The 22,931-nt window shown below is 40.7% G+C and overlaps 2 protein-coding genes across 3 annotated transcripts in view; one reads left to right on the top strand and one right to left on the bottom strand.

Moving 5' to 3' along the window:
* The window catches only part of wwc1 (WW and C2 domain containing 1), a 389,372-nt gene that overhangs the window by 189,492 nt on the left and 176,949 nt on the right, over window positions 1–22,931 (bottom strand). The window lies entirely within an intron of this gene.
* Window positions 1–22,931, top strand: part of si:dkeyp-23e4.3 (rho GTPase-activating protein 7) — a 274,613-nt gene that overhangs the window by 208,693 nt on the left and 42,989 nt on the right. Inside the window, exon 1 of one of the 2 annotated variants that reach the window (XM_028812931.2) lies at window positions 7,708–7,883. The exons of the other annotated variant lie outside the window; for it this stretch is intronic. Coding sequence (XP_028668764.1) covers window positions 7,871–7,883 — 13 coding nt within the window. The 5' untranslated portion in view covers window positions 7,708–7,870. Of the gene's footprint in view, window positions 1–7,707; window positions 7,884–22,931 lie in introns of those variants that run through there. 2 annotated transcript variants of the gene reach the window in all.

The raw sequence follows: 22,931 nt of genomic DNA, 5'->3' as shown, positions 1-22,931 counted from the left end.
GATGACTTTACCTTAGGCAGGCAATCTACAATTTAAACAGATTGTTATTTTCTTAGGAATTGTTACATATGCATTATTTTCACTTTTACTTTAAAAACTTCTGTAAAAACAATACTTGTTTCTTTATTTCCTGCCCCACGCGTGGTTACATCTCTTTCTTGCCAGACGTATAATGCTGCTCGTGTTGTGAAGGGTGTTGCGGCTGAACGTACGCTAAGGATATGCCTTTGGATCATTTGCTGTCTTTTTGCTGCTTGCTAGCTGCCTCTTCTGTCTGTCGCATGTCGTTGTTTTAAGAGCTCCGAGCACATGATGCTTGTCTGCCAAAAGCAATCCAACAACTGCTAGCTTAGAGGTCTGTTGACTTGTTTTAAATGATGGCTCACTGCCTGGTCTCTCGTGACGTTGTAAAAGTAATACCTGTCTTTTATTTCTGGCCCCGGACGTGGTTGAATTCTTTCTTGCAGGATGTATAACGCTGCTCGCGTTCGGTTGGGGTAGCTGCTGTCGAGCTGCCCTTCGATCTTTTTAAAGCCTGTACAGCAGCTGTCCTTTTTGCTACGGCCCTGGGACAATCTCTTGGCACCAAGTCTCATGTTTACGGTCCCCGCGAGACACTCCGTGGCAAGTCTCCTTGGTCTCGCGGGTCTTTAAAATGTCTTCCGAGATGATCACGTATCGTAGCCTTGCATTTGCTTTCCAGGACAGGATTTCTTTTTATAATAGAGAGATATTATATTATATTATATTATATTATATTATATTATATTATATTGACAAGTGGTACCTTGTACTTACAGAAGACCGGGTCTGCATGTTTTCTTTGTGTCTATGAGGATTTTCTGTGCATTTTCCGATTTCCTCACAGATCTCAAAGTTTATTGGCAACTCCAAACTGGCTTTACCTCTGCCACCTGAAGCTGAGTGACAGCAATGCTTACTAAAGTTCCTCCGTGCTGCCCTATATCTCCATCATGTGTGTTATTAATTGTTTGATAGTCTATCATGAATACTCAATATAGCAATTTTCAGTAAAATAATTCAGGAGTCCTAATTATCCAGAGTACGGAAAAGTGATATTCTTAGCAAGGGATGAATGCTTAGTGTTACAAGCTGATTAAAGACGTGTCTGCTCAGCCCATCTCTCCATAAAGTCTTATATTGGATGGCCTGGTGGCACAATACTTGGCACTGCTGCATCATCACCCCTGTGTTTGATCCCCAGCCCAGTCCCTAACTCTTTAAGATTTACATGTTCTTGTATTCATTCTTGATTTATTTCATACCCGAAAGGCATGCACGCTTTGCTAACTGGCGAGTGCACAAGTGTGTCATGAAGTGGCCAGACAGCCCATCCAGGACTGGTTTCTACATTAGACCTGATGTTCCTGGGATATGCAACTGCTCTTTTTGATCCCATAGGAGAAGAAGTGCAGAACGTGTATGCTAAAAATAAATGGATGGAGGAACAATATTTGTATTTTTTTTAGCATTTGTGTTTGTTTTAACCTTTGGCATTTTATTTAATTTTTGCATATTGCTTGCAGTTTTTTTTTCAGACACTGTTAACCAACATGAGACCCATTGTCTCATTTATTGATTTTACAGTATTAACTGAGTGCTATGTACCTAATTTGCTAGATAAACTGTTATGTTCATCATTCCCCTTACCACTTAGTTCTTATCTGCTTATCTAAATGAAGCAAGCGTGCCAGTTCAGAACTGGTAGTCAGGCTGAGACCTCTGGTACCACCGTAAACTGCCCTGGTGATATGACCACTAATAAACCCACCTGACCTTGGCTGTTTGCGCCCGTATTTCCCATTAATGGAGACGGCATCACCTTCTTGTCAGCTGCTTGGTACGTTACGCTACGTGAGCCTCATGGGCTGGTGAGGTGTTTGCACACACGCTATTGACTGGCTGTCCATACTCTCTGAATGTCCTTTTGAAAACTGACAAAATGACCTTTCTCAGGAGTAAATGTTTGACTAGCGCTGTTCCTGGCAGAGCTGAAAATCCACTCACTTGAAGATTTCTTAATGTATGTGTGCAGGGAAGACCTGCAGCCACACCACGAATGGCTGGATAATGCAAAATCAGATACAAATTATACATATATCAGATATACATACATGCAAATACAGTGACGTGCAGAACTTTTGGTGGACAGTGTCACTTTATGGGACAGGATCTGTTAATATTTTAATACTACTGATAATGATAAGTGTAAGCAGAAATCAACAGAGTAAGTGATAATCATGGATAAATCAAAATAATATACTTAAAACAGATAATAGAGAAAACAGAAAAAAAAAATGTATTCAAAGAACAATACATAACGTGAACACAGCAATAATAATCACACAAGCAAATCAACACATACAACAAGGATAAGTCATGTATACTGTATGTGACAAAAAAAATGTCCATAGAAAAATACTAATATTTAAAATCTAACAAAAAATATCAAAAGATAAACCCTTTTCAAGTTAATTATATTGTATGAAATGTAGTTTGGCTGAAAACTGTACCGGACATTGACAGCATTTTCATAAAACAGACCAAAATGATGCTTTGAACAAACTGCTGTTGAGATGACCGTACAGACAGTCTGGACAAGGCTAATGTGGCCTTCTTGGCAGCAAAGTGCAGTCCGACTCTTATATGGTCTTTTATTTTATTTGGAGCAAATATAGAAACAAAAGACGATTTAGTTGCATATTACTTTTTTGCCCCAAAGTGGTGAAAAATGTTTAACTGATGTTTGTTAACTGTGCTACCACAAGTTGACCTCCCGTAAATGTGATGTTGCACTCATCAGTTTGTTACATTCATTGCAATACACTACGGATTAAAAAAACAAAGGTGAAAGTAAAAAGTTTGGGGTCTTTTTATACTTCAATCCCTGTACCTGATCTTTAATCTTTTTAATATCTGAGTATGACCTCAGTGGGGATTGTGGGGTGAGGGGGTAATATCAGGGTCTTTTGAGCGTCCATAGGGGTCTTAATCTGGCCTTGGTTGGGCCGAGACGTCTCACCCTTGAAATACAAAGGTGTACTCTGGCACTGAGCATCTCTGCATTGGGATATTATATACTGAGGCAAAAGCCATGACACTACAATCGGGCTACTTTTGGGCTATTGTTAAGGAGAGTTTGGGTGATAATTCCAAACTGATATCCAGCAACCCTGCTCACAAGAACTTGACTGTATGTATTTTACACAGCAGATATCTTAGGTCCTTCGTCAACTAAAAGAGCAGGCGTTATACACAAACTGAATATGTGTGACTTGAGCAAAGACATAGTACCAAACAACATGACCAACACACAGATATTTATTACTAAAAACACACAGATCTCCAGTCCTCCCAAGATCAATGTTCCAGCCCTAGTAGTTTACGAGCACCAGCAGATTGCCGCGTCGCATGTGCTTCACACTTAGCAGATGTCTATCATTATTCTGCCTATATGATTTTGTGATATTAATTGCAATAATTATCATAAGCCATGCTTTATTATCATTTGGAAGAGTAAACAGCAGCTTGCATGCTCTTAACAACCATGTTGCTTATTGCCACTTCTTTTTCTCTGTTACTTACAATGTTTAAGCATGTGCTTGTGCCTGTCAGCAATCGATTAGGTCCTAAATGGAGGAAAGTATTCTCGATACAGTGAGGTGAAAAGGGCCAGGGACTGAGCCACTGCAGCCACCCCTTTCTTCATGTGCCTGTATATATATACTTTTTATCTACTGTATCTGTCTATCTATCTATCACATTATACAGTATATAAATATATATATAGAAAGAACGTTAGGGGTTGCTGTTGCCCTGTTAAACCCAACAGACAGACACAGACACAGGTTAAAAGCACTCAGAAGTATTTTTAATTCTTCTTCTTTTTAAGCAGTGCCTCCAAAGCACCCCAGCCACAGTAAACAGGCAATACAATATAATAAATAAGCACAATAATTCTCTCCTCCACCTCCCAGCAAGCTCTGTCGCACTCCTCCCGACTCCGGCTCCCTTGCTGGGTTTTCTTCAGTCCTTTAAATAGTCCTTGACCTGGAAGTGCTTCTGTCCTTCCACCCACGTAACTTGCTAGCACTCAGATGGAGAACTGGCTTATTTTCTTCAGCCCAGAAGTACTTCAGGGCTCCAATCCTCATGACTTAGAAGAATTTCTCGGCTATGGATGAGGCATGGCTCCTCCGGTCCTCTCAGAGCTCCTCCTGGTGGCATCCATGGTACCCAACAGGGCTGAGAAACTGCACTCCAAGTCCCACCGTTACACTCCAGGGGAGCTTCCATCTAGCATTTTGGGGGAGGCAGTGTCCTGGAAAAGCGTCCTTCTCCCGTCCTTCCATCTCTCAGGCATCCTGGCCGTCTGCCACTATATATATATATATATATATATATATATATATATACATACACACACACACACACAAATATACAGTAAATGCATATACAGTATATTGCATAGTTTTACTGTCAAATAATGCAAAGAGTACGCGACACGTGTTTCGCCCTTATTTGGGCTCATCAGGCGTACACACTCACTGCAGCCCTCTCAGGGGTCAAACCTCAGACATCAGCGGCGAAGCCTCTTTATGTTGCGCCATGGCGTGTGGTTCATTTATTTGCCAGCCTGGAGATCGGGGTAATTACATTCATAGCATTCGTAGTCTGAATCACAACCACAAGCGTTACCTGGTAGCGTTACCATACAATCAGATTGTGATTCAGACTACAAATGCTATGAATATATATAAATATTTGAAATGCATATATAACATAGAAAGAAAGCAAGCAGTAGCCTTGCTGCTAAGTTGTTTGAATGCCCTCCGTTCAGCCTTTGAAGGTCACTCTTTCATCAGCTCTTTATGTTTCACACACACTTGTCCTTCTTGTCCATGTTTACTGGAAGCACTTGAGTCTCCAGTCCTTGTAGTAAAGTCTGGCTGACCTTCTACTTGTCACCAGAATGTTTCAGAAGAACTCAGCCCAAGCTATTTCTCTTGTGGCATGAAGATGAAAAATATGTAAACCACTCGAGTCGCATCCATTGTGCTCCCCACCAGGAATCCGGAAAGTGTGAATATTTTGTTTGCGGCCTGCAGCATAAATAATAGTTCTGTGACAAGGACCCCTGCAGCCTGGCTGATCAGATTTCAGAATGATGGCTCAGGGTGGAATCGATTTGAATAAAAGTGTTGAACCTGGGGTTCCAGAGAGCCATCATGTTAAAGGGATTGCTGTCTATTTATTATTGAAATGTCTCTTTGAGATGTGTGCGATGAATGCAGTATGGTGGGAAGTGGCACAAGATAATGATGCATTAATCTGATTGGCTCAGTGGCTAAAGCAGGTGGCTGACAGCCGCACAGACCTGGGCGCATTTCCCTTCCAAGTCACTGCTTGTGCGTGGAGCTTCTCCATTTTTTTCATGGCTGTTCTTGGAGTGCTCTCATTTGCACATATAATCCAAAGACACTTAGTCAAAGTCAGGTAATAGAAAAATCAAAAAATATTTGCTATCACTTGCCCCACATGTACCTTCAGCGCCTTTCTTCTGTGAACATCTCTTCACTGGCGTTCATTTTCTTGAGCCCTTTCCCGTAAAGCCTGCTTCCCAGACTCTGTCGTCATTTTCGAGGCGCCTTTCTCGCCTCCTGTCCAGTTTTATACTGGCTGTCTTTGAAGGAGACTCCCTCAGCATACGCCTTTACTTCCTTTTTTGTCATCAAAGCTAAACTGACCAATCAGATTCTTCAGAGTGTCTGGACACACAGACCTTAGTGTTTTATTATATAGTTTATATTTAAGTAAAAGCACACACATTTGGAATGTCGTGAGCATACAACTGGATGACTTGACATGTGGATTATGGGACACAAGCAACGTCAGATTTTTGTTCATGGATTTTCTATCAACTTAAAAGTGAATCCCATACTCAAGGACGCCGGTGGAAAGTATGGGGAAGTCCATTTAAGACTGAAGCCTGGAAGCACTTCAGGAGTTGTGGGAATTTGAAGCAGAAACCTTAAGAACCTTGAAGAAGAATCTGGATGAGATGTTGGGACAGCTTAGCTGTTAGCTAAACAAACGGGCCTGATGGACTGAATGGTCTCCTCTTGCTTGTCAAATGTCTTATATTTTTGATATTACTTGCTGCTTGTCCAGGGCAGGTAACCACAGATGCCTGTTTCAAATAAAAACTTTGTTGCCTCCATTCTGCATATAAAGTGAGTTACATTTGTTTTCTTGGCCATCACTACAAACTACATTGGATAAGAAACATATAAAAAAATCTATCATTTCTTGAGTGGAGTATTCCTTTTAAAGGTGATTTGGTGTTTTCCCAGTATCAATCAATTTTATCATTTTTGTTATAATTATACCACATCTGAATTCTTCCAATATCATCAAATAATCACTCATATATTCATTTTCAGTTCAGGATCACAGTGGTCTGGAGGCTGTCCTGACAGCAGAGGGGATGTTGTCTGATGTTGGGAAGGGGTGCCAGTTCATCTCAGGCAGCTGGGCACAGTGGTTCAGGCTTTGGACCACAAACCCTGAGGTTGTGGGTTTGAATCCCACCACTGACACTGCGTGACCCTGAGCAAGTCACTTCACCCACCTGTGCTCCAGTTGGAAAAACAAAAGAAATGGAACCAATTGTATCTCAAATGTTGTAAGCCACTTTGGATAAAAGTGTTGGCCAAGTAAAATAATGTAAATATCAGGGCCCGTTCAATCACACACATACTGGCCCATTTGACCTAACCTGTAAGTCTTTGGAGATAGGTGGGGGGGAGACAAAGTTCCTAGGAGGAAAACCACCTAAACACAGGGAGACCTTACAAATTCCACACGGACAACCACCAGGTGCAGAACTGAAATCCAAGATGTGGACTCATTAACAAAAGAGCATTAACCACCGTGCTGCCATTTCATAGAGCATACCATCATGAAACATCCATGAGTATAATTCAAAGTAACATGATGAAATGCAAGATCATTCAATTTATTCAAATAAATAGCAAATAATAATAATAAAAACCTTTGGAGAGCATAAACAATTAAAAATGAATTGATAGTAGAGGTTCAGCATGCACGGGGCCTGTGGGGGGACTTGGGGGACTCAAAACCTAAACTGGCACTGGACACAAAGCGGAAAGCAACCTCTCCATCTCAGAACACAGCACATTCTCCCACTCCCACTCACTCTTATCCAATTCTCCTAACACACTCATCTTGTGGATGTGGGAGGAAAACCATCTCAGACATGCGTCGAGCAGGGAATGCCTGTGAAGAGTTACTGAGTCATAGAGCAGGTGTGGAAACAAAACATCTGGGTTGTGGAGGAGAGGGCGTCATGCTGTTGGTACCCCAGGAGAACTCTGTCTGTTACTAGTGGGGTGAGGAAGTGTGGGATGCCTGAGCGTCATTGGTTTTCCTTGAAATGTTTATTTTATTTAAGCACCTCTCCCATTGTCAGCATGCCTTACCACAGTATGCTCAGTTGTTCCCATCTAATCTGTAAAATTTGCATTTCAAATGCTCTCCTAGCCAGCTGAATCGACAGCCTCTGAGCACAACTCCCCCCCGCAGTTGGTTCAGTCCAGCAGAGGAGTGGTAAAACCTGTTGCTTCCAATTTCACTCTTAAAGTCAGAAGTGACTGGAGACAGCATTTGAGAGTGGGAGGCAGAAAGTAACAAGGACAGAGGAGCTGCCGCTGCCGCGTGTTGTTTGAAGATGCATATGTCACTGGAGGGGCTCATTTCCTAGAATGCTGCCAGAGAGGCGGGTTGGGTACACGATTGATCAAGGGGATAGAAAGTGGAAAGACACAGCATGATAATAACACGTGAGTACTTGTGGCTCTTCTGGTGTTTCTTTTTGCTTGCAGAAACTGTTTTATGATTTTAGCAAATCTACTTTTTATTGTGACATGATGGTCTTTAACATGTGTGAGGCAGATTAAGCCTATTTTACTTTCAAATTTTTAGGTAATACAGTATAGTAAGTCTCAGGTTTGATTTCTCAGTCTTATAATTCAGCACTTTGATGATCCACAGTTAGTAGTGCCTTGTGAATTTAATCTAGAGATGAATAAACTATGGTGTGGGTTCCTTTCCTTCTCCATCTATCTCTTTATTTGTATCTATTTAACATTTCCTTTTCTAATATTATCATATCCCTGTTATTATTATATAACATATAGGGCCTGTCTATCTATATCGAACTATCCGTCTAATACAGTGTCTTACCTTTCATATGCCTCTGCCTATTAACAGTATAAGAGCAACAACATTTTTATAGCACATTCTCACTCAAACAATGCATCTCAGAGTGCTTTACAAGATATCAAAGAAGTAATTACATGCAAAGAATAACAAATTAATATCACATAAGAAAATAAGGCATAAATAGGACACAAAAAATAATCAGTACATCTAATATAGTGCCTTTCACACCTACCTACATATTGCATCTATCTATCTATAAAATTTGAAATGGCTGTGGAAGAAGAAGAAGAAGTAATCAATAAAATAAAGAACGGACACTTACATAAGACAGATAGTAATATGCAAGCTTTCGAGGCAACTCGGGCCCCTTCTTCAGACAAGATGTAATACAGAAACTGGACTGACACAGACAACCAGTCAAGAGACCCACACAGTATTAAAAAACTCATCAGAAACCTCAAAAGACTTTGTTGGACAGTTGTCTTACCCAAAGATCTTGACCATACATTGTTCTCCTCTCTTGCTTAATGAATCTTAGCCTGAAGAGGTCTATTAATTTTTTACATTTAAGATGTCTCACAGTTTTCTAATGCTGTTACTTGTCCTAGTGTCTATATAAACACAGGGAGCTCCAGTTTCTGTATTACAGCTTGCCTGAAGAAGGGTCCCGAGTTGCCTCGAAAGCTTGCATATTGTAATCTTTTTAGTTAGCCAATAAAAGGGGTAATTTTGCTTGACTTTTCACTAAATTCAAGACAGACAGACAGACAGACAGACAGACAGACAGACAGACAGACAGACAGACAGACAGACAGACAGACAGATAGATAGATAGATAGATAGATAGATAGATAGATAGATAGATAGATAGATAGATAGATAGATAGATAGATAGATAGATAGATAGATACTTAATCCCAAGGGAAAATTCCCAAGGGAATGGCTAACACGGTGCAACACCCTAGTACTATAAGACAGATATATAATTAAAAGAAATACATTCCTTAAAGTATGTAGTGCCTTCCACGTAAGTCTACATATTTATCTATCCTAGTAGCTGTCACATACCTCTACGCCTCTCAGTATCTTTCTCTTGATTTTACATGGTGGCCTTGACATCATTCTGTCCATCTAATATAGTGCCTTTCACACCTCTCTACCTACTGTATCTATCATTAACAGTGGGCTGTTTAGTAGTGATGGCCGCGATCTGATGTGGGGACAAAAATGGTGACGACCACATTTTGTGAAATATTTCTTAAAATGTTCATCTGCTTATCCTGTGCGATTCTGATCCCTGCTAAATGTTATCATTTGGAGACGGTTACCTGAAGAGAGTTAATAAAGGGAACAGTGTTGCAATGTCCCCACATGTACAGTTGGACAAAGTTTGGCCATTGAATGCAGGAATTCACTTTTAAGAGTTTTCACCCCCAAAGGGTACCGCGTGCTGTGTTAATTGGTGTCTTTATGTGGTTGTAGAGATGAAAGTGATGGCACGTGTGTTTACCAGCAGTAGAGTGGCATGTAAAGGGTTTTATAAAGTGGCTATTATTTTGGGTTATAACCAAACACTTTTAGGCTAAGAATTGCAGTTTTGGTAAAGACTGACTCCACATGCCACATCAGTTCCCTTCTCTAATACGGGGCCTACGTTAAAGTTATACAATGACTTTTTTATATAAGCTCGATAAAGTAAATTGGGCCGGTATGAGACAGTCCATCACTGTGCTATGTAACACACAGGCATGTCTTCCTAGGTTTGGTCCTGTCCTGTCCCCGGTACCATAATGCAGTAGTAGTAGTATTGTCTGCTTTTACCAAATCATTATTACCACTTTTACCTCTTTTGTTCAGTAAATCCAAATGGTAACTTACCAATCAAATTGTCTGGCCCATTAACCTTTCAAACAGCAATCCGTTGTATATTCAGTGCACACCTAACAACAACACAGGAAGCCATTTTAACATAGTGTATCAGAGAAAAAAATATCTGAAACATCTTAAAAAATGCTTCTTCATTTTAAGATGTACATTTTAATATGCAGTATCTGGCATATATTTCTAATGGGACAAGACTAATTTAAAAGACAGCCTCAGTTATGGGGCACACTCTGGACCCCCTGCAGGTCGTAAAAAAAGGAGAGAATTAAAACAAAACTGAGTGCCATTCTGAACAATGCTGCACATCCTCTCTCTGACAAACTAACACTGAGGACTTGCAGCCAACAAAGTGTGTCAGGAAACACAACGGGGCTCCTTTATACCAACAGCAACAGGCCTGCATGATGCCTCACTGGGATTGGGATGGCCCAGTCAGAAGCTTCATTTCTTTTGAATTTTCTTGCTTTAGAGTCATTCCAGTGTGTGTGTCTATCATTATATTTATATATTTGATGAGCTTCTGTAAAAAGCCAAATTTCCCCCGGGGACAAATAAAGTTCCATCTACAGTGCTATTCCACCAGACACACTGGTAAGGCAGACATCAGGTAGTCTGATCTGAGCTACAATGGAGTTCTGTATTTTAATACTCCTGTTTATCACAGTGCCAAAAAATGAATGTATATACAACAACAACATTTATTTATATAGCACATGTTCATACAAATAATGTAGCTCAAAGTGCTTTGTAATGCAGTAACATCATTGATACTTACATACAAAGTTTAATTTTATACAGAGATCTTAGCAAGTACAGTGTAAAACTCCATAAACACTTTGTCATAACCACAAAAAATGTGTTTCTGCAGTTTTTCCAGTTTCTAGGCGGGGTCTCTCCATATCTTTTAAATGCGTCTCGCATAGAAGCTTTGCACTTCTTTAAATTGCATGATACAATTATGCTTTCAGCTTTGTGTTTGTATCATATTGTCATTTTCTGAAACTCAGGGAAAAACCAAGGAGTTTGGGACTCAAGCAGGCACCGCTCCGGATGTCAAAGCACTGCTTGAAATATGAAGGACCGTTTTACAGTGTAGCTGATGTGTACATATAATTTGAAACATACTATTATATGCACATTCATTTTCCAGAATTATTAGGATTTCCATCAAAACAAACAAGCAGCAGGGTGACTCAAGTGGTTAGCTCTGTTAACTTAGGTCACCATATTCTGCTTTTTTCTGCTACATCTCTAAAATATGCGGACTCTTCAGAGTGCACTCGGTGATGGACTTGATGGCTTCCTGCCTGTTGACCTTTGATAAACTTCAGCTCCCATGAATTTGAACTGGATTAGCCAGTTTAGAAAATGGATTGATCAGAATGGCATTTTGCTGTGTTCAGATAGCCAGAAAGGGAGAGGAAGACAAAAACTCAAGTTGGTAATGATGTCGGAGAAAATAAACCTGTAGGGCTTCCAAGGTCAATTCAGTGATATCTTGTCACAGAAGAGACAGGTTGGCTGGTCATGATAATGAAAGGGTGGGACAAGTTTGCCTCCCGAGGCCATGTGTTACCTCAACACAACAGGTGGCATCAACTCCCTGGTGGGTCTTCCGTGTGCACACCCACAGGGCAGCATGGGAGTGATAGATAGATAGATAGATAGATAGATAGATAGATAGATAGATAGATAGATAGATAGATAGATAGATAGATAGATAGATAGATAGATAGATAGATAGATAGATAGATAGATAGATAGATAGATAGATAGATAGATAGATAGATAGATAGATAGATAGATAGATAGATAGATAGATAGATAGATAGATAGGTAGGTTACATGTATAAATGTTAAGGCACTTCATAGATAGATAACTTTATTAATCCCAAGGGGAAATTCACATACTCCAGCAGCAGCATACTTATAAAGAACAATATTAAATTAAATATTAAATTAAATAAACAATATTAAATTAAAGAGTGATAACAATGCAGGTATAATAGACACACAATAACTTTGTATAATGTTAACGTTTACCCCCCCGGGTGGAACTGAAGAGTCGCATAGTTTGGGGGAGGAACTATCTCCTCAGTCTGTCAGTGGAGCAGGACAGTGACAGCAGTCTGTCGCTGAAGCTGCTCCTCTGTCTGGAGATTATACTGTTTAGTGGATGCAGTGGATTCTCCATGATTGACAAGAGCCTGCTCAGCGCCCATCGCTCTGCCACGGATGTCAAACTGTCCAGCTCTGTGCCTACAATAGAGCCTGCCTTCCTCACCAGTTTGTCCAGGTGTGAGGCGTCCTTCTTCTTCATGTTGCCTCCCTAGCACACCACCGCGTAGAAGAGGACGCTCGCCACAACCGTCTGATAGAACATCTGCAGCATCTTATTGCAGATGTTGAAGGACGCCAGCCTTCTAAGGAAGTATAGTCGGCTCTGTCCTTTCTTACACAGAGCATCAGTATTGGCCGTCCAGTCCAATTTATCATCCAGCTGCACTCCCAGGTGTTTATAGGTCTGCACCCTCAGGACACAGTCACCTCTGATGATTGCGGGGTCCAGTTCGTTCCAGTTATGTTGTGTGGGAACTGGCAGAGAAGCTGTCCCCAGTTTAGGGACATTCAGCCTGACCTGGAAGTACTTCCTGGATACAGGGTGGTAGCACTAGAAGCAGTTCCAGGTCTGGTATAAAGGAAACTGCTCTGCTTCACCTGGGGGAGTTGAAGTCAGGTGTGGAGGATGGAAAAAATCTCAACTGGGAGGAGTGGAGGAGGAGGAGGAGAAGAAACAGACGGAAATGATAACTGTAGTTGTGCAAACGATGTTGAGAAGCCTTTTGTGAGGAACTGGATAAAAATAAACCTTTTAACGGAGCTGAGACTTGTGCCTGTGCAGTAATGTCTGGAGTTTGGAGTGCTGCTACGCCACCTACTGGCCACAAGTCCTACAAGATTCATTGCTGCATGGCAATAATTTCCTTCACACTACGTAGCATCAAAAAAAGCTGCAGGGTTACTTTGGCCACATAGCAGTGGTGTAGATGAACACCATAGGAGGCCGGACAGACATAAAAGAACTTATTATTAATTGGGGAAAAAATATACATAAGTATTTAGGACTATCTAATAGTTGTATTTTAGGAAGATGCTCATATTTGTTGCTGTGAACAAAAACAAAACCTGAAACATGTAATCAGATAGATAGATAGATAGATAGATAGATAGATAGATAGATAGATAGATAGATAGATAGATAGATAGATAGATAGATAGATAGATAGATAGATAGATAGATATTTTATTAATCCCAAGGGGAAATTCACAATTCTGTATTAGCATAAGTTTTATTACTATGTGACTGACTGGTGTTCTATCCAGGGGTGGTTCCTGCCTTGCACCCAATGCTTGCTGGGATCGGCTCCAGCTTCCCCAGGACTCCGCACAGGATTAAGTAGGTTTATGGATGGGTGGATTAGTTCTGTTATTTTAAGACAAAGGCATTGTGAATAAATTGTGAAAAGGACTCTTTAAAAAATGTGTATTTAGCAGAGTTTTTAATGAGTTTAGCTGTCTCTATTGGTAAGAAATTGCAGATTTTATGTGTATAAAATGTAAGTCGGCTGAAGCATGACCAGGTTTTAAAACTAAAGTGATGGAGTTGAGTAAAGCTGGATGAGTGAGTAACATGAAGAGACTGTCAGGTCAAGTCATCTCCATCCCGGGGGTCTTTAGTCATAGGTCAGCGCAAAAGAGCTGGTGCCATCATCATCTGGTAACACGGCAGTGGGCACTTTAATAACTGTTGCTGGACGGACTCGGGACCTCTGGCACCTCTGGTTAAGCTTGCAAGGAAGACAAGTCGCTATAATCTAAACTGCCCTCCTTGGCCTGGTCATTGTGGCCCCCTAATTATCCCCTGTCTCACCACTTCACCTTCTAACAGCTAATGTGTGGTGAGCACAGTAATGGCTGCTGTCACACCATGCAGGTGGGTGCTGCACATTAGTGGGGGTTCAACTGGCTCCCCACTCACTATGTAAAGTGCTTTGAGTAATGAGAAAAGCGCTGTATAAATGTAAAGAATTATTACTATTTATTTTCTCCCAACAGCCTGTTTTAGATTAAACCATTTGAAAATGGATGGACTGATGGAGCCGTCAGTCACGAATGATCATGCTGCTCTTTTTAAATTGTTGTTGGGTTCCGGTGCCTTCAGCTTTTTGCCGATCACAGCTACAGGACGTTGTCATCTGTCTAATTTCATATTCTGAACCTGCTTATTTCCATTTTAACGGTTGTACTAACTCACGTTCAAAAAAACAAATATGAAGGCAAGGCAATGGCTAATTGACATTTCATACGATAGCCTGCTGGGATAAAAAAAAAAATAAAAATAGTTACATTTTTTTTCGCTGATTAGACGACTGTTTCTGTCCAATTTCTGTAGCAGATGGTATTTCTGCTGCCACCTCTGAGTCAGATCCATTATCGTGAGGCTGTTGTTAGCAACAGGCGGGGACAACAGAGCACTGACATCACATCTGGGGCCGGTGCCAGGGGGCTTCTCTGGGGAGCTGAGCACTGGTCATGAAGCCTGCCAGACTAATAATAGACGCCACTATTGGCTATTGTCCTGCATTGTGCATGGGCACTGGCTCTTTGTCATGAAGCTCTTTCAGGAAGGACATGGATACACGGAAATGACATGTTTAGGAATGCTCATGAAAATGGATAGCTCTACATATTATGGCACGTTGGTATTAAGAGGCCCCTGGCCTGGTTTGCCACAGACTTTATTAAGATTCAAGGCAGCTTCTGTAGTAACAAAACTTACTTCAGCTATGCATATAAAAAAAGATCTTGTGCATTATAAAAGAAGGTTTTTGTTTTTAAATTAATATGCAAGTACCCAAGTCCAACACCCACCTGTCCATTTTCAAACCCCAATGATTCCATATGCAGGGTTATGGGGAGCCAGAATCGGGCACACTGCAACAGCCACCCCTGGATGGGATGCCACACAATACATTATTAGAGGACTGTGACAATTTCGATTCCAGTGACAGTGATCAGATTATTCTTGAGCCAACATTGGATGGTGAGGGGTGTGTGGTTGGTGCTTGGTTGGGTGGTTTAGAGTAATTTATACATTGTGATGTATGGATCGGTGTCCCAGCAGGTCAAGTATAACAGATGGTCGCGAATGGAGGAGTGATATTGATGCTCCTGGCCAGGAGGCGTGCATGAAGGGGCACTGCAGCAGCTGGTTTACTGGGACTGGCATCCCAGCAACCATGGATAGGAATCCCTTACCTGTCCGGGAAAGCCAGCATAGTGGATGGACGACCTGGGTGGAGTAGCATCCTGACTGGGATGATTAGCAGTCCCTTTCTCTTTCGGGAGGCCAGAAGAAATGTGGCACAGTGGAAGACTGGCTCCCATGTGCAGGCCATTCCCCTAAATTCTTTGTGATGACGCCTGCAGGGCAGTATGGGAGTTGTGGTCACATAGGGCTGCCCTGCTGGTTTCCAACAAACATTACCATTCCTTTTATGAATCCCATACCAAATGGCATATAACAAGAGACATATGCACTACACATATTAACACTTAAGTTTACGTTGATGACTAAGATCTCAATCCGTTCTAGACGGGTAGCAGAGCTAATGTTTAATAAGTTAGCCACAAACCCCTCACAACCAACCAACACTTGGGCTACGTCCGCTCTACTATGTTTCCATATAAAAACACAGACATTAATATCTATTTTCACCTTTCGTACACAAAAACCTCAACATTTTAACCCACTGAAAATGGAGACTTGAAAATGCTCTCCAGAGCCGTATACTTCTGAAAAAGCCGACTCAGCCAGGCAATGTGAATGGGTGAAAACACAGACTCTCATCGCACTCTCATTTGTTTTGTGCTTCTGAAATAGCCCTTCTCTGATTGGATCCTGCTCACTACAACATCTCACTCCCTGATTGGTCACCCTCCATGGGAGAAAGCCTTTGCTCCAACATAGCAGACACAGAAGTTCAAGTTCAAGTTCCTTTATCGTCACCCCATCCAAATACAGAGTACAGACTGAGATGACGCTGCATGTCGTCAGGATTATGGTGAAAATATACAACATGCAGTGCAACAAAGAAGGAAGAGGAGCTCTCCATGGGCGCATGTTGTGTTGCTTACCGCTTTGCAACTAAATTGTGTGTTGTACAGTTTGAATGCTACATAAATGCACAACAGCCAACTTATTTTACGTTTTTGTGGTTGGCAGCATTAAAACCCCTGTGTAGACAACCGGCTATGTTGTATGTGTTTTTGGCCATTTTAAATAAATAATGTAAAAACTCTAGTATGGATGAAGTACGTTTTGGTTTAAAAACGCTGTTACTGAATGAAAACATAGCAGCTTAGTGGACACACCTTAGTGCATCAACCAATGCAAATGTACAGCACTTGAGTTGGGGTCTACTGTCTGTGAAAGCTACCTGAGACCCCCATAAGAATGATTTGGGCTCAGCCTATTTGCTCTGATTTGGCCTATTTGGGCATGACACTGTTAAATGCTATGCAAACATATATATTTAAATACATTACTAATACAAGTAATTACATTCGATTATCAGTGTTATTTTTGAACTTGACTCATTGTTAGAAAAATATTTAACCAACAAAAATGTGATATCTCTGTCTGTGATAAAGTGGAAAAGAAAAGCAAAAGATTTAAGCTGCTCCCACTTTCAAAAGTGAATTAACCAAGTCACACCACACGTACGTTTGCTAACTTATCATTTTCAAAGTAGAATCTGTGCATATTTCTGATGACAGCGCTGACGCATTTACTTTATGACCCTGTAAATTGTTAGCGTCCTCATGAATACCACAAGCACAATCCTGCAGGATTGAAATAAACATCAGGGAGACCCCCAGAAAAAGAAAAGAAAAAAGCGGCTCAAGTGAGCGTATCATGGCTGCCGATTCCCAGTCGTCTCGCAAGCGCTGGTGGCTCTCTGATGAGCTCTTCCCTCCAAAATAATAAGGACCTGTTGCCGACAGTTGCTTTCTAAAATCAGGTGGGCTTTGTCATCCCCACGCACATTTTGTTTTGGAAGCAGAAAGGAATAAAATAAGCCATCTTTTGGTAGCACCATTCCCCCTGCTGCGGCCCACACTGTCAATCCTGTAATTTTTAAGGAATGAGCCATAGTGTGTGGCAGGTTAAACAAAAAAAATGTCCCATTCAGCCTGAAGTGGCTTGTGAATTGGTTGTGACCTTCATCTCCAGGGATTAGGCAATCAGAATTCAAAGAGAGCCTTCAGTCAAAACCTCGGGCTTTTGAAATTCCCAGCAGGCAAAGCCTGAACAGGGAGCCTGGTGTTCTCCTCGGGGTCCTTCTCAGCTTCGTGGCTGCCCAGAGGTTAGCTGCCTGCTATTATGTACTTCAGGCCAGGGAATGAGGTGGGCAAGCTGTAGTTTTGCACGTAGCTCCCACCTCACCTCCCCAATGTGCTTATCAACTAACATCTACGTTTCCTGAGCTGGGGTGGGCTTAGTGCGACTCTTTCATTTTTTAATCTAAACACCCTCGACGTACAAGAAAGAAACACTTCCTCCAAGCTACCCAGCGTTTAGAATGGGAAATGCATTTGCTAAAAAATAAATAAATAAACAGTCCTGTATAATTACAGAGCTCTGATACCATCGCGGCCCCCTTTGCATAAACAGAGCATTCTTCTACGCTGGGCATCCCATCCGGCCCTGCCAGTGGCGCCACTCTGTGCCGATGACGTTTGAGCCCCTACTTGCCTTCATTTACTGCTAAGTAGTTTTTCATTGACATGTTTTGTCTGCGTATAGCGCTTTGGGTATTTTTATAAATAAAAGTGAGCAGTGTGAGCTAAAGGGTCAACAGCGGGCGCCTTGCAGCTCCATAGATCTGAGTTCAACTGCTCACTTTATTCACTCGATTGATTATTTATCTGACATGCCTACAAGTTATGGACTAGCTAATGGAGTCCTGATTACACTATTAGGCACATGGTACTTCTCAGGATCAGGTCGATTGTTGAACAAATACAAAGCTCACAGTCAGTCCAAAATTAAACCAGAATTTTTAACAAAGGAAACGTGAATTTAGAAAAATAGAAGTGTTGTGTCATTTTCTAACCCACTTAATCAAGACCAGGGTCACAGGGGGTGCTGGAGCCTATCCCAGCTATCATAGGGTGCAAGGCAGGAACAAAGCCTGGACAGGGCGCCAGTCCATCACAGGGTGAACACACACACACACAAACACACACACACACAGGCACACACACACACACACACACACAGGCCAATTCAGAGGACGGAACCCACACAGACGCAGAGAGAACATGCAAACTCAACGCAGGGAGGACCCGCACCGCAAACGCTGGACTGTGAAGTAGCAGCGCTATTACTGTGCCAGCCAAAAATACAGACATGCACAATTATTATTAGTGCTTGGGATTGTTACACAACTGAATAACAAAGCATTTTTTTTCCTCATTTACTTGTTTATTCTCAAGTTTGACAATAAGCGTAACATAAAATGGCATATAACAAATGACAAAAAAGTGCGAATTAGTGTAAGCTGTCATAATGAACTGTGATGATTTACTTTATGAGGTATTAGTATAGTATATTAGAATAGTTGCATTAGTTACCGTATAAGTTGGGTCTTGAAACCTGACAAATCGATCATAAAATCAGAACCCGACTTGTACACCCGTTCAAAAATGCGACACTTAATTTTTTTTTTCTTTACATCTTTTTGCCTCCTCCAATCTCACATCAGTTTCTCAGACACACTGAATTTTGCTGCAGCAGCGCAGTTACCAACTTCTTTCGCCACTTCAACAACTTTAAATTTAAAACCAGCTTCATATTTTCTTCAGATTGAACATTCCATCGTAGATAAGATAGATAGATAGATAGATAGATAGATAGATAGATAGATAGATAGATAGATAGATAGATAGATAGATAGATAGATAGATAGATAGATAGATAGATAGATAGATAGATAGATAGATAGATAGATAGATAGATAGATAGATAGATAGATAGATAGATAGATAGATAGATAGATAGATAGATAGATAGATAGATAGATAGATAGATAGATAGATAGATAGATATAGATAGATAGATAGATAGATAGATAGATAGATAGATAGATAGATAGATAGATAGATAGATACTTTATTAATCCCAATGGGAAATTCACATTCTTCAGCAGCAATAAGGGATGCTGTTACGATAAAGGTGTATGAGGGTGTGAGATACAAAACACAAAAATCAGTGCAAACGTCGCTTCCGAATAGTTTGGGTATTACTGTGTGGTCACGTAGGCACAATACATAGAAAATAAAGGCTGTGTGCTCCGTGGTTACTCTCTCAGATGTGTGTTAACATATCGTAATCTCTTGGACCAATGGCGTGAGTTTTCCACAGTCGACGTATACGACCGACATTATAAAATACCAGAAATTATACGGTAAAGTCAAGCCCTGACTTATCCACGGGAGAACTTAAACGCGAGTACATATGGTGTTTGAAATATTGAAGCGTATATTTGAGTTTAAATGTTTAAAGTCTAAACATTCTCAATTGTAATAGAAATGTGTCATTTTCACCCTCTGATAGAGGTCCATTAAGGGCCAAAAATCAAAATCAAATCAAAAATAACATCATATTCATAGTCACTGACCTTGAAATTGTCTAAAATGATACCCCACATGCTTATGTTTGAAATTTGTCATTTTTAACCTTCTAGGAGTGGCTCTTAGAGTTAGAGAGCTGGACCAGCAGTAAATAATCAATTATTAGAAATATTATATTCATTCAAAATGCCATCAAACGACACTCCATGCGCCTGTATTACTCATCTGTTTTTTTTTTTTTTTAACTTTATGAAAAGGAGAAACTTTGACCCCTCGTGAGCCCCTGGGGTCAGTTGTTCTGGCATGCACGTCTTCAAGTCCTTCAGATCATTTTTGCTGAAAACACGTATTTATTTATCATAAGAGTGTAATTTCCTGCACAAATATGGTCCAAAAGTGACCTACAAATTAGGGTTTTGTGGTTCTAGAAGACCAAAGATAGAGAGTCACGTGACTCAATAGCAGAAAAGATGGTAGATGGTAGATTATAGATGGCTGCTTTGCAGTAAGGAGACTGTGGAAGATTGTGGGTTCGCTTCCCAGTTCCTCCCTGTGTGGATAGCGCTTTGAGTACTGAGAAAAGCGCTATATAAATGTAACGAATTATTATTATTAAAAGATGAAACAGTAAAGTAATGGCTGACTGGAGCATTGTCACTTACTTAATTAGTGTAAACTTTTATCCAAAGCCACTTACAAATCCCACGTGCATAACATTATTCAATGTACCCAATGTGGAATTATGGGCAACCAAAAGAGAACAAGAGGGCCACTTCATGTCCACTAAACCACTCTGCCCACACCAGTGCAGGCCTCCACCCCACTCTATTCATAAAGATTCAGTTTAACAAAATCAAATCAGGCTTGGATTGGATTATTTTTAGGTCCTGACTTTGCTGTGAAAGTTCATTACCTCACACTTTGTGGAAAAATGTCATGTTTACTTTTACCTGGGATGATACGGTGACATAGTGGTTAGAGTTTTGGATTCAAATACTATAATTAGTAAATATCTGTTGTAAGACGCTAGGGGTCACTATCACCCCTGTAACCCCAACAGACAGATACGCTGGACACAGGTTAAAAGCAATAAGAAGTTGTTCTTTAATTTCTTCTTTTTAAGTAGTTCCCTTCAAGCACCACGCCAGCACTAAACAGGCAAATCAACTCAATAATATACACAATACACACAAAACTCTCCTCCACACCTCCCAGCATGCTCTGTCGCACTCCTCCCAACACCAGCTCACTTGCTGGGATCCCACCAGTCCTTTCAATAGTCTTTGACCTGGAAGTGCTTCGGTCCTTCTGACCACGTGACTGGCTAGCACTTCCTGGTCTAATGAAGAACTACCTTGGTGCTCAGGAAAATTTGTGTGTCTGTTATATCACAAATTAGGTTATTTGTTAGGTTTTTCTTTTAGTATTGAATTTAGTATTTTACTCTGGTTTATTGTCCTTTATTCTATTTAATGCTTTGTTATCTGTTTCATTGCCCGGAAGTACTTTGGGGCTTCTGTCCTCGTGACTACCTCCTATATGGAAAGGATGAGTACTCAAGTACCCACAGCACCCAACAGGGCTGAGAAACCGAACTTCAAGTCCCAGGATGCTCTGCGGGAATCCAGGGCACCGCTACACTCCAGGGGAGCTGCCATCTAGGGTTTTGGGGAAGCAGTGTCGGCAAGTAGCTGCCTTCCCCCATCCTTTTTATTCCAGAGGCGTCCCAGCCTGGTTGAGCTGCGAGATGTCCATCACACTGTTTAAAGATTTTTTACCTTGTTTGTGTGTGGGTTTTGTCCAGCTACCAATGTTTTTTCTCCCATATTTCAAACTGTTATGATAAAAAGGCCTTTTAATTTTTTTACTTAAAGATATTTTTGCTATATGTATATTTTTGACTTTTTTAGGTTTAAGATCATGTGGAAGCAGATTATGTCATTATTAGTTTGTTGCAATAACACAATATGGCAAAACGGGGTGCTGCTCTCAAAATACTTCAAAATCTTAGCAGAATATCACTGGTCAGAGGAAGAAATGGGTCTCACTCCAGACAGCCTGGCCCCAAACTCAAAAGGCCTGCACAGTCTAAAAATCAAACTCAGGCTCGAAAAGTTCAAATATAAATGATCATAAATACACAAAATTGCCCTTCAGGGTAGAGGATGACCATAAACTTCTGGCTTAAGAAGTCAAAGGCAAACAAAGTATCTTTAAAAATCATGAAAATAGTTATATAAGCAAAAAGAAAGGCAATAATTGACAAAGAGGAAAAAAGGCAAAAATATTCCTTAAAACAGGGGTCCTTAATCACGGTCCTGGAGGGCCACAGTGGTTGCAGGTTTTTGTTCCAACCCAGTTGCTTAATGAGAAGCACTTATTGCTCAAGTAACACTTCTGCTTCACTTTAGTTGTCTCTATTGCTTATTTTAGTCTTAAACAGCGGTATTCTTGGTTTTTAATTGTTCCTAATTAGCAATAACATGCAAATGACAAAAGAGACTAGCATTTCTCCATTGCGCTTGTTTCCATTTACACCTTTGTGTTTTTATCATGCACTGTTTGATTTAATTAAAATACTTGGAAGGAATGTGAAGAGAAAAAAATAAAGGACTGAGAATTACTCGTCTGTTTTAGCCTTCAAATCATTTGGATGATATCCTTAGAAACGGGAAGAAAATCTAGGATATGAGAATGACCTGATACAGTATAGCAGAGTTAAAGCACTAACAAGCCATGAAGTTAAATTATTGGCAAGAATTGCTTTCTAATTAAGCAAAAGGGTTAGAACAAAAACCTGCAGCCACTGCGGCCCACTAGGACTGTGATTGAGGACCCCTTCCTTAAAGGGCAACATAAGGCAAACCCAACCAAAAACAAGAAGCAAAAATCCAATAAATGAGAAAAAGCCAAACAATACGTACAATAGTGATCCACAGTCAGCAGCGTTCAATGATACTCTGCTAGAATTAGCTGTTCTCCAGAATATATGGGAGGGTGGTCCTAAGTAGTGATGTCATACTAGACCCGCCTCTTTCAGTTCCACCTACAAAACACCAGGAACATAAATACACAATACATAA

Source organism: Erpetoichthys calabaricus, chromosome 11, assembly GCF_900747795.2.
Source record: "Erpetoichthys calabaricus chromosome 11, fErpCal1.3, whole genome shotgun sequence".
Classification (NCBI taxonomy): domain Eukaryota; kingdom Metazoa; phylum Chordata; class Cladistia; order Polypteriformes; family Polypteridae; genus Erpetoichthys; species Erpetoichthys calabaricus.
Note: the sequence above shows the minus strand (reverse complement) of the source record. Positions and strands in the feature narration are given on the sequence as shown.